At 39.5% G+C, this 15,018-nt stretch overlaps 1 protein-coding gene across 1 annotated transcript in view; it reads left to right on the forward strand.

The window, feature by feature from the left end:
- HEPHL1 (hephaestin like 1) overlaps positions 1 to 15,018 on the forward strand; it is a 92,511-nt gene that overhangs the window by 38,466 nt on the left and 39,027 nt on the right. Inside the window, exons 5-10 of the mRNA XM_027532024.1 lie at positions 2,055 to 2,309; positions 5,085 to 5,253; positions 8,149 to 8,288; positions 8,432 to 8,563; positions 10,345 to 10,556; positions 14,197 to 14,347. Of these exons, the coding sequence (XP_027387825.1) occupies positions 2,055 to 2,309; positions 5,085 to 5,253; positions 8,149 to 8,288; positions 8,432 to 8,563; positions 10,345 to 10,556; positions 14,197 to 14,347 (1,059 nt within the window). The remainder of the gene's footprint in view (positions 1 to 2,054; positions 2,310 to 5,084; positions 5,254 to 8,148; positions 8,289 to 8,431; positions 8,564 to 10,344; positions 10,557 to 14,196; positions 14,348 to 15,018) is intronic.

Raw genomic sequence — 15,018 nt, forward strand, 5'->3', positions numbered from 1 at the left:
GAACTATTTCAAACTAAAAACTTCTACACAGCAAAGGAAACCATCACTGAGGAAAAGCAACCAACTGAATGGGAGAAAATATTTGCAAATCATATATCTGATAAGGAAATAATATCCAAAATATATAAAGAACTCATACAATTCAGTAGCAAAAAGCCATACAACCCTATTTAAAAAATGAACAGAATATCTGAATAGATATTTTTCTAAATAAGAAATACAGATGGCCAATAGGTACGTGAAAAGATGCTCAACATCATTACTCATCAGGGAAATGCAAATCAAAACCACAATGAAATATCATCTCATACCTGTTAGAATGGCGATTATCAAGAAATAACTAATGTAAATTGGTGTAACCACTATGAAAATCAGTATAGAGTTGCCTGATAAGACTAAAAATAAAAACCTAACATATGATCCAGCAATTCTACTCATGGGTATTTATCTGAAGAAAATGAAAACACTGATTCAAAAGGACATACACTCCCCTCCATGTTCACTGCAGCATTTTTTTTTTTTTTACAATGGCCAATATACGGAAACAGCCTGTGTCCACTCATGGATGAATGGATAAAGAAATTGTGGCCTATAATAAAGGAATATTAAGTGGAATATTCAGCCATAAAAAAAGAATGATCTCTCCATTCGCAACAGCATGATGGACTTTTAGGGCATTATGCTAAGTGAAATAAGTCAGACACAGAAGGCAAATGCTGTATTATCTATTTTATATGTGGAATCTAACAAACAAGCAAACTCCTCAAAACCAAGCTCATAGATTCAGAGATCAAACTGGTGGTTACAACAGGCAGGGGATGGGGATGGGAGAAATGGCAAAAAAAAAAAAAAAAAAAAACGTGCGTCATTCCTTTAAGCTGGCTTAAAATTCAACATTCAGAAAACTAAGATCAAGGCATCTGGTCCCATCACTTCAGGGCAAATAGATGGGGAAACAGTGGAAACAATGTCAGACTTTATTTTTTCGGGCTCCAAAATCACTGCAGGTGGTGACTGTAGCCATGAAATTAAAAGACGCTTGCTCCTTGGAAGAAAAGTTTTGACCAATATAGACAGCGTATTAAAAAGAAGAGACATTACTTTGCCAACAAAGGTCCATCTAGTCAAAGCTATGGTTTTTCCAGTAGTCATGTATGAATGTGAGAGTTAGACCATAAAGAAAGCTGACCACTGAAGAATTGATGCTTTTGAACTGTGGTGTTGGAGAAGACTCTTGAGAGTCCCTGGACTGCAAGGAGATCCAGTCCATCCTAAAGGAGACCAGTCCTGAATATATTCGTTGGAAGGACTGATGCTGAAGCTGAAACTCCAATACTCTGGCCACCTAATGTGAAGAGCTGATTCATTTGAAAAGACCCTGATGCTGGGAAAGATTGAGGGAAGGAGGAGAAGGGGATGACAGAGGATGAGATGGTTGATGGCATCACCTACTGGATGGACATGAGTTTGAGCAAGCTCCAGTAGTTGGTGATGGACAGGGAAGCCTGGCGTGGTGCAGTCCATGGGTTCGCAAAGAATTGGGCACAACTGAGTGACTGAACTGAACTGAACTGCCTCATTCCTCCCTTCTAATCATTTCTTTTTCTTCTTGCTGAATGCTTTTGTCACTTAAATAGCTACTATATGTCAGCTTTCCCAATGTGAGGTAAGACAGGGTTTCTAGTTACACAGAACAGATCCAGGGGGATGGTAAATATGCAAATAGAGGTGGAAGTAGGAGGTGGCCAAGCTGTCCTGAATTATAAACAGCACTTTGGTTTACTCCTGATCTCATTGTGTTCACAGAGCAGCTCAGGCTGTGTTCCTATTGCTGATCACTTTTATTGAGTGCTTTTCTCTTAAAAAGACTAATGCTTTTCATTCCTTTGGGGACTGCATTTTATCAAAGAAGCCACGTTTTTTCCTGCACAAAAATATTACAACCCAGTGATCTGTGCTAGTTGTTCAGCTGTGCTAGAGTATGTATTACCATCGTTTCTGGTTCTGCTGGGCTCTGCAGGCGAGTGTCTTTCACCGGTGTTTCTGTTTTTCAGCGCTCAATGGATACCTCTTTGGAAACTTCCCTGAACCTGATATGTGCGTTGGTGAATCAGTGTCCTGGCACCTATTTGGGATGGGGAATGAGATAGACATCCATTCCATCTATTTTTATGGTAACACCTTCATCAGCAGAGGGCATCGGACTGATGTCGTCAACCTGTTCCCAGCCACCTTCCTGACAATAGAAATGATAGTTGAGAATCCTGGAAAGTGGATGATAACCTGCCAAGTCAGTGATCACCTCCAAGGTAAAAAGGATGAGGCCAGTGTGGAAATGGTTACAATGGCACAATTAAACCACACAGTCAATGGTGTTCATTCAGTGCATGCTATTGGATGGATTTTTGTCTGTGTTATATTTATTACAATTAATATTAAACATAGGAAAATGTATAATGCCTATTTGGCATCTTATTGACAGATATTTATTAATTAATTACCTACTTATGAACCAGGTAAGAGGTGATTGAAAAAATTGATAAGACCTTCCTGGAACCTGGAATCTAGTAGTTAAACATAGTTATACATTTACAAAATGAATAAAATTTGAGGCAGAATGATAAATGTTCTTGAGCTTTGTCACTTTACTGGAACAGTCAGAAAGGCTACCTAATGAGGGGGTCCCTAATCTGAGCCTAGAAATATGGGTAAGAATTTGATAGATGAGGAAGAAGAAAAAGGCTTTCCAAGTAGGGGAAGCAACAAAAAAAGGGAAAAACACATGGGCAATTATAAATAGAATAAAATTTACAATCAGAAATTAGAATTTACAGATAATCTGGTCCAACCAGAAAGGGATTTCTAGATAATCTGGGCCACCTCCCTATCCAATTCTTGAATTCCCTTTTGGACATCTCTTTAAAATTTTTAAAAAAATTTTATATTGGAGTATAATTGATTTATGTATGATGTGTTAGTTTCAGGTGTACAGAAAAATGAGTTATACGTATTCAAATATCCATTCTTTTTCAGATTCTTTTCCCATGTAAGTTTCCCATATTACAGAGTACTGAGTATAGTTACCTGTGCTCTACAGTAGGCCTTGTTGATGATCTATTTTATATAGAGTGGTGTGTATAACCCCAGCCTAGTAATTGTAGCAGCCTGTTTCATCTCTGGGCTGCTCCATGAGAGTTCTTTATATTGAGACAGAATCCAGTAACAGGTGCAAAATCCTTTGAAAGGTGAAAGATAAGCATTTGTTGACTTAAATACCTGTTGAATGATTCGGTCCAGGTTCCTTGGGACCAGTCTACTTGGAATAAGTCTACTTAGCTGGCCTTAGGTTCAAGTCAGAGGAGTGATGAAGCAGAAGTTTTAGAGAGGCAGTTTGGGCCTCAGGGGAGCAGTTTTGAATGGCAAGGCTAAGGAACATCTGGAAGGTGATGCGTGCGTACATGCTGAGTCCCTTCAGTTGTGTTGACTCTTGGCGACGCTATGGACTACAGTCCGTCAGGTTCCTCTGTCTGTGGGATTCTCCAGGCAAGAATACTGGAGTGGGTTGCCATGCCCTCCTCCAGGGGGATCTTCCCAACCCAGGGACTGAACTCACTATATTACTTCTCCTGCATTGGCAGGCAGGTTCTTGACCATTAACACTACCTGGGAAGCCCCTGGAAGGTAATATTGAGCCCTTTTAGATCATTAGACACAAGTGATTTAGGAAGATTTAGGGAGCTAAATATGTCTTTATGCAGAGAAGACTCAATGGAGAGATTCTGGCTACTGGATGCCAGTTAAGAAACATTGGCAACATTAAAGTTATGATATATTAAAGGTTTGGCCTAAGAAGAGAAAAAGAAAATGTTATCAGTTGGATAAACATGGAGTAAATAATGTATGATTCAGTTTGGATCCTAACTACACACAGTCACCACAAGGACAGCTGTGCAGCACTTCAGGGCTGCTTTCATAACACATTTTTTATTCCCCTCAACCTTAAAGCAAACCTCACATTTGTCCACTGGGTTATTCCAGGTAAATTCAATTCAGCAAATATTGAGTTGCTCAGTTAATATGTATCAGACACTCTCCTGAAAAGACAAAGATGAACATGACAGTTACTATTCTCCACCCCCACTCCAGACTTCATTGAGGTATAATTGACAAATAGGAATTGTATATAAATTTCTTGATGTTTTGATATAAGGTATAAACTTTTTAAACTACACACAAGCTAATTAATATATCAATTACCTCACATAGGTAAACTTTGTGAAGCTGGTGATGTTGAGAACACTTGAGATCTCAAAGAATACAAAGTTTCAGTTATGCAAGACAAATGGTCCTCGAGATCTAATGGTGACTACTATCAAAAATACTGTGTTGTATACTTGAAATTCCCTAAAAGGGTAGATTGTAAGTGTTCTCCACAGAAGATCCTTAAATTTGAGAAGAAATTAGTTTTAAAATCAAGGCATTAGCAGCCATTTGAAATTAGATTCTTAAATTTGGCCAGTAGTTGTAGACATAAGTTGGAATACATTACCGAAATACATTTACTGAATTGTCCATAGTCTTGGAAAAAATGTTTAAAATTGGAAGATATGTATAATTCAATTTTAAAATTAGCAATCACCTCTAGAGATAATGGTGTCACATTTTAATGAATATCTTCCCTATTTTCTAGACCTTCATATACAAATGTATATTCTTTCCAAACTTTACCATTTGATAACTGACAACAGTATCACTTGATTACTATTAGGTTTAACTTTTTTTTTGTTTGTTCTTGGGCCAATAGTATTTCTTTTGTGAATAACCTATAAATGTTTTGCTCATTTTCTATTGAAATATTTACTTTTTTCTTTTTTATCAAAGATAGTTACATATTAATCTTTTGTCATATATGTTAAAACACTCCTCTTCCCACTGTTTATTTTTACTTTTAATTTTGTTTACGGTCCTACTTTCTGTACAAAAGTTTTAAATGTTCATGAATTCAAATAAGTCAGTCTATTCTTCCTCTCTGATTGCTTTTGGAGTATTTATACATTGGCTCTTGGTTTTCCTCTGTTTTATAGCTGGCATGCTGGGGCAATACAATGTTGGTAACTGCAAAAGTGGTATTTCTCACCCCAAGATGAAGGGTCAACAGAGGCGCTACTTCATAGCAGCTGAAAAAATTCTTTGGGATTATGGTCCTCAAGGTTATGACAAATTCAGTGGTCTTCCCCTAAATGCCTCTGGCAGGTAAGCTCTCTTTGCTGATGTTTCTAAGCCTCTGATAAGAGAGACATCTGTTAGACTTTTTGCTGCGATCTCATTTGTGTTCCAGGCACTGTTCTTATGAGTACATACTGCATAGATGGCATAATGGCATCATTTAAGAAGCTCTGAGTCCCATAATGTACATCCTGCTTAGAATTGTATATACAACTGTATATACTGCAGATAAATGCAGAGTATCTCAGAGCTATGGTTTTTCCAGTAGTCATGTATGGATGTGAGAGTTGGACTATAAAGAAAGCTGAGCTCTGAAGAATTGATGCTTTTGAACTGTGGTGTTGGAGAAGACTCTTGAGAGTCCCTTGGACTGCAAGGAGTTCTAAACAGTCAATCCTAGAAGAAATCAGTCCTGAATATTCATTGGAAGGACTGATGCTGAAGCTGAAACTCCAATACTTTGGCCACCTGATATGAAGAGCTGACTCGTTTGAAAAGACCCTGATGTTGTGAAAGGTTGAGGGCAGGAGGAGAAGGAGACAACAGAGGATGAGATGGTTGGATGGCATCACCGACTCAATGGACTTGAGTTTGGGTAAACTCCGGGAGTTGGTGATGGACAGGGAGGCCTGGCGTGTTGCCATCCATGGGGTCACAAAGAGTTGGATACGACTGAGTGACTGAACTGAACTGAACTATTTATTGCTTTATGATTTGCTGGCCAAATCAAAGCACTAGATTCATCTATTCATCCATCAAACACTTCAGGAGCATCTACTATGTGCAAGCTGCAGCATTAAGTGCCATGAGAAGTACTAAGCTGACAGAGAACAGACTAAGGTCTTACACATATTAAGCAGACGACTTTGAAAAGGGAATAAGTCAGGACTCTCAGTGGAGATGAAATAGCCAAGGAAGGTTACCCTTTTTGGTTCAAGGACAGCCTGATATAAGTGAAGCCCCTTCTGCTCAGACTTCATATTCTTCCCTGTCCAGTACAATGCCACTTTCCCCCTTCAAAATCTAACTCTGCTGTAACTTCTTAAGTAAAGTCTCCCTGACATCTGAGTAATTTTCTCTGGGCTTCCATAGCATGTAATATTTTTCAAATCGAATCTAACAATTTATTAAGTGGATGAAGACCCCTGTAGCTTTAATTGTAGGATCATATACAAATATGTCTAGGGAAGCATTACAAAATATACAGTATGATATCAACAAGTATTGCTCTTACCCTGTAATCCTTTTCATGTTTGAGGGAATGTTTAAAAAATTGTCTTTGTGATGAATAAGATTCCTTTTGTTTCTTTCATTATAAATTTCATTCATTCTTCCACCAAAGTGACAACCTTTAACCTTGCCTGAAGAATTTGTGTGGACCACCTGTGAAAAACTCTTTGATATCAACATTCCCTATTGACTAGTATTTTCCCATAAACAGAATAGTGAAAATTAACATTGAGAATTATGTCTTAGAAGCCTTCCAAAATTAGAAAGCACCGTATAAAATATGAAATATTAAGCTATATTCAATGGATATTTAATGTAATATGTGAAAACACAATGTACTAAGTGACATGAGAGATGCAGGAAGGTCTAAGATAATGTTCCCGATCTCAGGTACAGAAAGAAGCTGAATATACAGCAGAAGAGAAGTGACTTTGCAAGTTACAGATAAGATTAAGATAAGCTGTCCAGACAGTAAGTTGTCTGGGCATTTAGAGAGAGCTAAGATAGCCAGAAATACGTCACAAAGGAAGTGAAACTTAAGTAGGTCTTTTGAATGATAGAATTTATGTAAGTGAATTGCAAAGACAGGGAAATTTTAGATGCAGGGGTTAATGCAAAGCATCTGCCATAAGTAAAGCAGAGTGATTAGATCAGAGTGAATGACATGTGAGGGATTTGCATGGGGCATGAGCACTTACACAGAGCAGTGGAGAGAGGCCTGGAGCAAACCAGATATCCTTTGCAGAGGTCCTCCAGTCTGTTTGAACTTTATTTGATTGGCAACTGGAAGCAACTGAAGATTTTGGAGCAGAAAAAATGACAATGAAAATGACTATTTTAAAGGTTTTGGAATATCAGTGCGTATGCTTAGAAAAAAACTCAAGGGAGCCAATGTAAGATAGAGGATGCTGCATGGATAGATAGGAGGTTCATACTATGGTCTAAACACAAGGCGAGGAGCACACACATGTAGAGTGGGTTGTGGGAAGAAAGGAAAGGAAAAGACGAAATAAAGGTGAAGAAAAGGAAGGGTGCAAAATAAAAGGTTACAAAGTCAGAATGAACAAGAAAAGAGGAAGAGGCAGAAAAAGAAGACACAGCTGGCATGTCTGCAAGAGTGGTGGTACCACTGACAGAAGCAGAGGAGGGATAGTACTAGTTGGAAGTTACATTATTGTATTTCACAAGTTTGAAATTTGGTATTTTGTATATATAGTTTATATGGTAACTCCACTGATTAAACTACTTGATTAACTAGATACTCCATTCCTTAATCATGCCAGATATCAGAGCTTACTATTTGCAGAGACTATTCATATTGACATCAGCAAGAGATAGAGGGATGCTCATTCTGCAAAGAAAACAGTTAGCTCTTTGTTACTTTGTAGGACACCATCTGGGACTCCAGTATTGGTAAGTAAGGAGTTTACCTATGCCTCCTTCGGTTGCTGGACCTCTGGGGAAGAAAGTACAATGGCTAAGAGAGAAATGAGCTTGAGCACCAAACAGCTTCTGAAGAATTTTAAGGCTGGTCGACTATTTCTGGGAACTTGGCTGAAGACTGTGCTATCTTTTCTGGGGAGATGGGTGGATGAATGGCCTAGAGACAATACAATAAAGCTTCATAATTAAGGCACTTAATTATGGATGTGCAGAGGTATATTCCTAGTCAACTCCCTTCTTTTCCCACAGTGACTCTGAGCTCTACTTCACACAAGGCAACAACAGAATAGGAGGGAAATACTGGAAGGCTCGGTACACAGAGTATGTTGATGCAACTTTTACTCGAAGAAAGCGATTCTCTGAGGCAGAAGCCCACCTTGGAATTCTGGGTACAGTGAAATCATCTGTCACGTTTGGAACGAGGGAGATGTTTCAGTGGGGCATGTAATCTAACAGGGAATGACTCTTCTGCTCCCATTCACTTCTCTGTCTCTTTTCATCTCTTCTCCCTTCTTCTCTCAACATTTCTCAGGTCCCGTCATCAAGGCAGAGGTAGGTGACACTTTATTAGTGACATTTGCCAACAAAGCTGACAAGGTCTACAGTATTTTGCCCCATGGTGTGATCTATGACAAAGCTTCTGATGCAGCCCCAAACGTAGATGGTAAGTCCTAGTCTGTGACTGGGGAGGATACTGGGCCCTTTACTTGCCAGTCCTGTGAGCTTGAGCAGCTATTTCAACTTTCTGAACCTTACACTTCTCCTCTATCAAGTGCAGGGAATTATGCTCACCTCACAGGGCTTTGGGAAGGGATACATGGGCTTCCTTGGTGGCTCAGACAGTAAAGAATCTGCCTGCAATGCAGGAGACCTGGGTTCAATCCCTGGGTCAGGAAGATCCCCTGGGGAAGAGAATGGCTATCCACTCCAGTATTCTTTTGTGGAGAATTCCATAGATAGAGGAGCCTGGGGGCTACATATAGTCAATGGGGTCACAAAGAGTCGGACACAACTGAGAGACTATCACTTCACTTCAGACAGAATTCAGGACAGGATCTGGCGCACAGTAGATATTTAGGAAACGTTAATGCCATTCCTTTACTCTCAGTAACATAATAAATCTCAAAGTGGGCTACTTTCACAGCCTCACCCACTTCTCTAAGATGGAGAGTTTTCTGCTGTAGTTGCATGGGATTCTCTGGGTAAGGCTAAGGGGAAAATCTGATTTCCAACGTTTTATTGAAATGAAACTCTTACACATGGGCTTTGCTTTGTCTCTATGGGCAAATATTTATTTAAAACTTTTGTGGGCTTACCATCATATATGTATCCCCCAATCACAGAGTATGTAACACAGGCTGTCTACATGTAAGAAAAGCAGCTTCTACCCATTGGCTACAGGAACTATCCTTCCATTCATGATACTGTTCTTGGGAAATCCTGGCTGTGTGGGAAGCCTTTCTCATCGCTATAGTAGATACCATGACTCCTGAGATACTTCTTTATTCCCACGTATGAGGCTGGTCCCAGTCCAGAGCAGGCTTTGTGGTGCTGGGGAGGGAACAGAGAAGGAAAGGGTGGAGGCAGTATTCCCCATTCCCTAGTCTCCCCCACCCCGCACCCCCTGCCCACTGCAGCAATGTCTCCTGTGCCCACATTCTCTTCCTTGGTCAAAATGCTCACGATGACTTTTGCAGAAAGAACCCTAAAGACAGCTGAAATGTCTACATTTCTATTGTTTATCTCAGAAAACTTTCTGTGTACCTGTTTGCAAGCCCTGGACAAACAAAATGCAGGAAGTCTCTGGCCTCAGTCTAGTTGAAGAGATGCAATGTGTTCATTTGACAATACAATGTGAGGGTCAAGTAAAAAGTCTTTGGAATCAGCCCTAGGTTTAATCCCAGATCTGCCTTTTACCAGCTTTGTTACCTTGTGCCTTTGCTTACCTCCTCTAACTTGTAGTTATTTGGGTTATTTCCTAGTTTAACCTTCTAGATTTAAAACTCTTTAAATGTAGGTCTCTTGTTTAACTTCTTGGGGTATCCTCTAAAGGCCCAAATATAATAAATTCCACATCATAGAAGGTATTAGATGATATTTTATGGATTTACATTTATATATAAATGGGCAATTATCAGTCTTAAAGATAATTTAAAGACAATTATCATTCTTTTAATATTTGCTAAACTTGAGATTTGAGTAAGAAGTAGAATCTATGAAGATATTAAGTATAAACTGTGAAGAAGATAGTCCTTTGATATAAGCATCTATCTCATAAAACAGCAGATGGTGGCACTGACCTCTCTGATAGGATACAGTGGAAACACCTGTCCTTCCACAAAGCACATCATCAGACAGAGACGCACCCTGAGCTGGAAGACCCAGTCTGACAAGTTTCTCATTCCTGGCTGTTGCTTTGAGTAGCTGTTTTACTTGTCTCCACAGGATTTCTGAAGCCAGGGGCACATGTTAAGCCAGGTGAGATCTTCACATACAGATGGACGGTGCCTGAAAGTGTCAGCCCAACAGCTGATGACCCACCCTGTCTGACTTATCTTTACTTCTCAGCCGTTGAACCAATCAAGGACACGAGCTCTGGCCTTGTAGGGCCTTTGCTAGTCTGTAAAAGGGGCGTTCTCAATGCTGATGCGACACAGGTAGGCCTCAGAGGTCACCGGGCTCACAGGGTTGTATGTGAGAGAGATCAGGAATGTGGGTAGAGAGTAAATAGTAATTCTCCATTACAAAAAGGTGAATTTTTTCCTCAGTGCTCTCGAAATCGAGTTCTACATGAGGATTTTATTTTATTTTTCATAAATTTAAGATGCAAATTTTAATTTAAGGTAATTTTAGTGTAAATTTAAGATCTGAAATGTACTGATGCCTATGCAGAAAGCCAGGAACTCTGCTTGTTTGGCTGGAATTTGGTGACTCTCTTTCCCTGGGCATTGCTTTGATTCTAGAATCTCCAGAGACCTATATAGAATATAAATTGGGATATTTTGGGGGGCAGGGGGAAAATTTTCTCAAGGGCTTCCCAGGTGGTGCTAGTGGTAAAGAATCTGCCTGCTAATGCAGGTAGACTATAAGAGTTGCAGGTTAGATCCCTGAGTCAGGAAGATCCCCCGGAGGAGGGCATGGTAACCCACTCCACTATTCTTGCCTGCAAAATCCCATAGACAGAGAAGCCTGGCAGGCTGCAGTCCATATGGCTGCACAGAGTTGGACAAGACTGATGCAACTTAGTGTGCATGCAATTTTCTCAAATTTGTCTACACATTAGACTTACCTGCCCACCCCCTACCTTCAAAAAAAAAAAAAAACAACTTGGGGCCCTTTTAAACATCCTTTATTCAGGTGTTTCAGACCAATTACGTCAGAATCTCTGCTGCTGCTGCTAAGTCGCGTCAGTCGCGTCTGACTCTGTGCGACCCCATAGACAGCAGCCCACCAGGCTTCCCCATCCCTGGGATTCTCCAGGCAAGAACACTAGAGTGGGTTGCCATTTCCTTCACCGATGCATGAAAGTGAAAAGTGAAAGTGAAGTCTCTCAGTTGTGTCCGACTCTTAGCGACCCCATGGACTGCAGCCCACCAGGCCCCTCTGTCCATGGGATTTTCCAGGCAAGAGTACTGGAGTGGGGTGCCATTGCCTTCTCCGGTCAGAATCTCTAGGTGATTCCAATGTGCAACCAAGTTTGAGAATCACTGTAGCTCATCACTATAATCCAGGAGTTAATCACTATGACCAAAGAAACAAGAAAACAAGTAGATATTTTCTTGCAAGTCCCAACTTAGAGGCTTTTATTAAGCAACACTGATTAGTGTGGCAAAGCATAGCATTTCAAGCTATATCTACATAATATTAAACACATTTATGGAAAGAGGGAAAGTCAGCAACTTAATCATTTTGAATTACTTTACTAATCAGAAATAGCAGGCTATTTGTTTAAATGGTATATTTTATATTCGGCATTAATCCTAGTTCTGTAGAAGAGAAGAACCATTAGGATGTATATATAGATAGAAAATTATGATAAGGAGTAGGCTCACATGACTATGGAGGATAACAAGTTTCAAGATATGCAGGGTACGTCACAGAAAGAGACTCAGGAGACCCGAAAGTCCAACAGTCTTGAAAGGAAGAGCCTATGTTTGAGTTTGAGTTCAAAGGCAAGCAAAAGCTGATGTTCCAGTTCAAAGGCAAGAAGAATCCCCTTTTACTTGTGAGAGGGTCAGATTTTTTGTTGTTCTGTTAAGGCCTTCAAATGATTGGATGAGGCTCACCCACATTAGGGAGGGTGATCTTCTTCACTTAGTCGCTGAATCAAATCCAAGCACACCCTCATGGAAATAGCTAGAAAAAAGTTTGACCAAATATCTGGGCACCCAAACAAGTTGACTCAAAATTAATTACAACACAGGGTCCTATACCTACCTTCTAACCTCCTCCTGGGCTAATTTTCCCTTTCATAGACCCAGTTACCTTACAAATGACTCTCAGATGATGAGGCTCTCCAACCGAATTCCTCTCAGTGGTTCCTTCTCATCCTGTGTACAAACACAACCACAGTTAATAACAGTTAACACAAGGTACTTAGTATTTGCTAGAGGGTGCACCAAGTGCTTTGCCTATAGTATCAAATTTAACCCTCCAAAAATATGAAGTAGGGACAACTCATATCCTCATTTTGCAAATGAGGGAATTAGGACTTAGAGAAGACAAGTCATTTGTCTCAGTTGTCATAACATGTAAGCAGAATGGCACTAGAACCTGATATCTTTCCAAATATATTTGATCCCTTATTCCCCCTCCAGTTTTAATATTTTATTTTCAAAAATCTTAAGCCTACATTGTTTCTTTCCATAGCCCATGATCTAAAACACCATGTGATAAAAGCAGTAAGTTATATAAGGTATAGTAAGAACGTAAAGCAAAGAATAACCTTACCTTCAATGAGAAGTTAAGAAAGCATCACAGAGCTGGGACAGCTAAGGTCCCCTTAAAGTTGGATTAGGGTGGCAGACCATCAAAGTTGAGGAAGAATGCGTATAAAGGACAGAGGCCTGCTGAACACAGCAAGTTCAGATTGCTACAAGGATCTTGGGCTTGCTTTGGTTCAGGTGTCAGGAGGGAAGAGCCAAGAGATGAGGCTGAAAAGGTAGGCAGGGACCTATCACTGTGAATTACATTGTATTATCCAGATTGAGAAGGAGAGAGATGTGATCAGATGGCACTGGTGAGGGTCCCTCTGGAGTAGAGGACAGGATGAAGGGTAGATTGGGAGGGAGTCCGTTAGAGGTGGGAAGATGGTTGAGAGACAGAAAACACAGTTACCTCTCTGGTTCAGCTTTAAAGAAAAGCAGATTTTGACAATTCAGTATGCTGTGTGGTCAGTAATATTCAAATAGATGGTTTAGGAATATCCACATGGGAATTATTCCATTATCAACTCAAATTAATATAATTTAGCAAAGCCATGAATTACATGTATTCATTATCTCACTCAAAAACATGTATTAAGTGTCTAGTTTTCCAGGCATTTTTGTTGGAGCTGGGAATACAGAGAGACACCCAAAACTTTCCTACTGTATCAAAGCCTACATTACAGTGGGACAACAGTCAAAATTTTAAGTGCATACAGGAAATATTTTAGGTGGAGATAAGCGCTATGAAGAAGAGTAGAGTGCAGAAAAGTGAGTGAGTTTGCAGGCAGGAAGGAAGATGAGGGACTTTTAGCTAGGGTGGGGCGAGGATGCTCCAGGGAGGTGATATTGGTGCAGGGAATGGAACAGAATAAGGGAGGGAGCCAGGCAAGACCTAGGAGAACCTTCTAGACAATGGGAATAGCATGTGAAAAGGTCTTGAGGCAGGAATGAATTAGGTGTGTTCAAAAAAGAACAAAAGACCAGGGTGGCTGGAGTGAGCTAGGGGGTGAATACAAGGAGATGAGGTCAGAGAGGCCGAGGCCAGGACATGGAGTATAGAGTGACAAAAATAACATGGTGATGCCCAGCCTGAGAACAGAAGTACTGCAGATTAGGAAAGCTTCTGAACAGGGACTTACTTCCTCTGAGGAGGTCACATGGGGAAGGAAAGGATGTAATGAGGAAGATGAATATATAGGGTGTAGAATGAATTTATCAGAATCTTGATTTACAAAATGATCCAGTAAATCTATGGCTGATGTTGATCCTAATTTACTTTCTGTTACTTTGTGTTAACTTTCAAAGTGAAGTAGAGCTAAGAAGTCTCCCAAGCTATACTTTAATACATTCATTTCTTTCTTCTCTGTAGAAAGGAATAGACAAGGAATTTTACCTACTAGTTACAGTCTTTGATGAGAATCTGAGCAGGTATCTTGATGAAAATATTCAGAAGTTTACCTGGCATCCCTTCAGCGTTGACAAGGAGGACAAAGAGTTTGTGAAGTCCAACCGAATGCATGGTATGAAAAATCTTTTCCTCTTGTAAAGTCAAGTCATAATCACATTTGAAGTGAAAATATTTGGAATGCTGTAGTTATCTTAAGCTTGGTTTCTGGTATTGTCCTTGGTCATGACTAAAATATTTTGTGGCTTCAGCCTCACAAGGTATGGTGAAACTTCTCCATCTCAAGAGATATGAAGCTTAATACTTCTAAAGCACTTCATCAGCTGTAGATAAAATAATACAGAATTTGAACTAGCAAAGGTCACAGTACATAATAAATGTAGAAAATTACTGTTTCATATCTATATATCTATATATCTATATATCTGTGTGTGTATATACAGACATATATATATATATATATATATTTTTTTTTTTTTTTCATCCAAGAGCAACAGAATACACATTCTTTTCAAGTGCAAACAGAACATTCTCCAGGATAGATTATATGCTAAGCCACTAAACAAGCCTCTGTAAATTTAAGAAAATTGAAAACACATCAAGCACCTTTTTTGAAAACAATACTATGTAAGACTGGAAATTAACTTTGAGGAAAAAAACTACAAAAAAACACAACAGGTGAAGGCTGAACAATATACTACTACACAACCAATACATCACTGAAGAAATCAAAGAGGAACAAAAAAATACCTAGAGATAAATGAAAATGAAAACATGACAATCCAA

Source organism: Bos indicus x Bos taurus, chromosome 29 (assembly GCF_003369695.1).
Source record: "Bos indicus x Bos taurus breed Angus x Brahman F1 hybrid chromosome 29, Bos_hybrid_MaternalHap_v2.0, whole genome shotgun sequence".
Taxonomy (NCBI): Eukaryota; Metazoa; Chordata; class Mammalia; order Artiodactyla; family Bovidae; genus Bos; species Bos indicus x Bos taurus.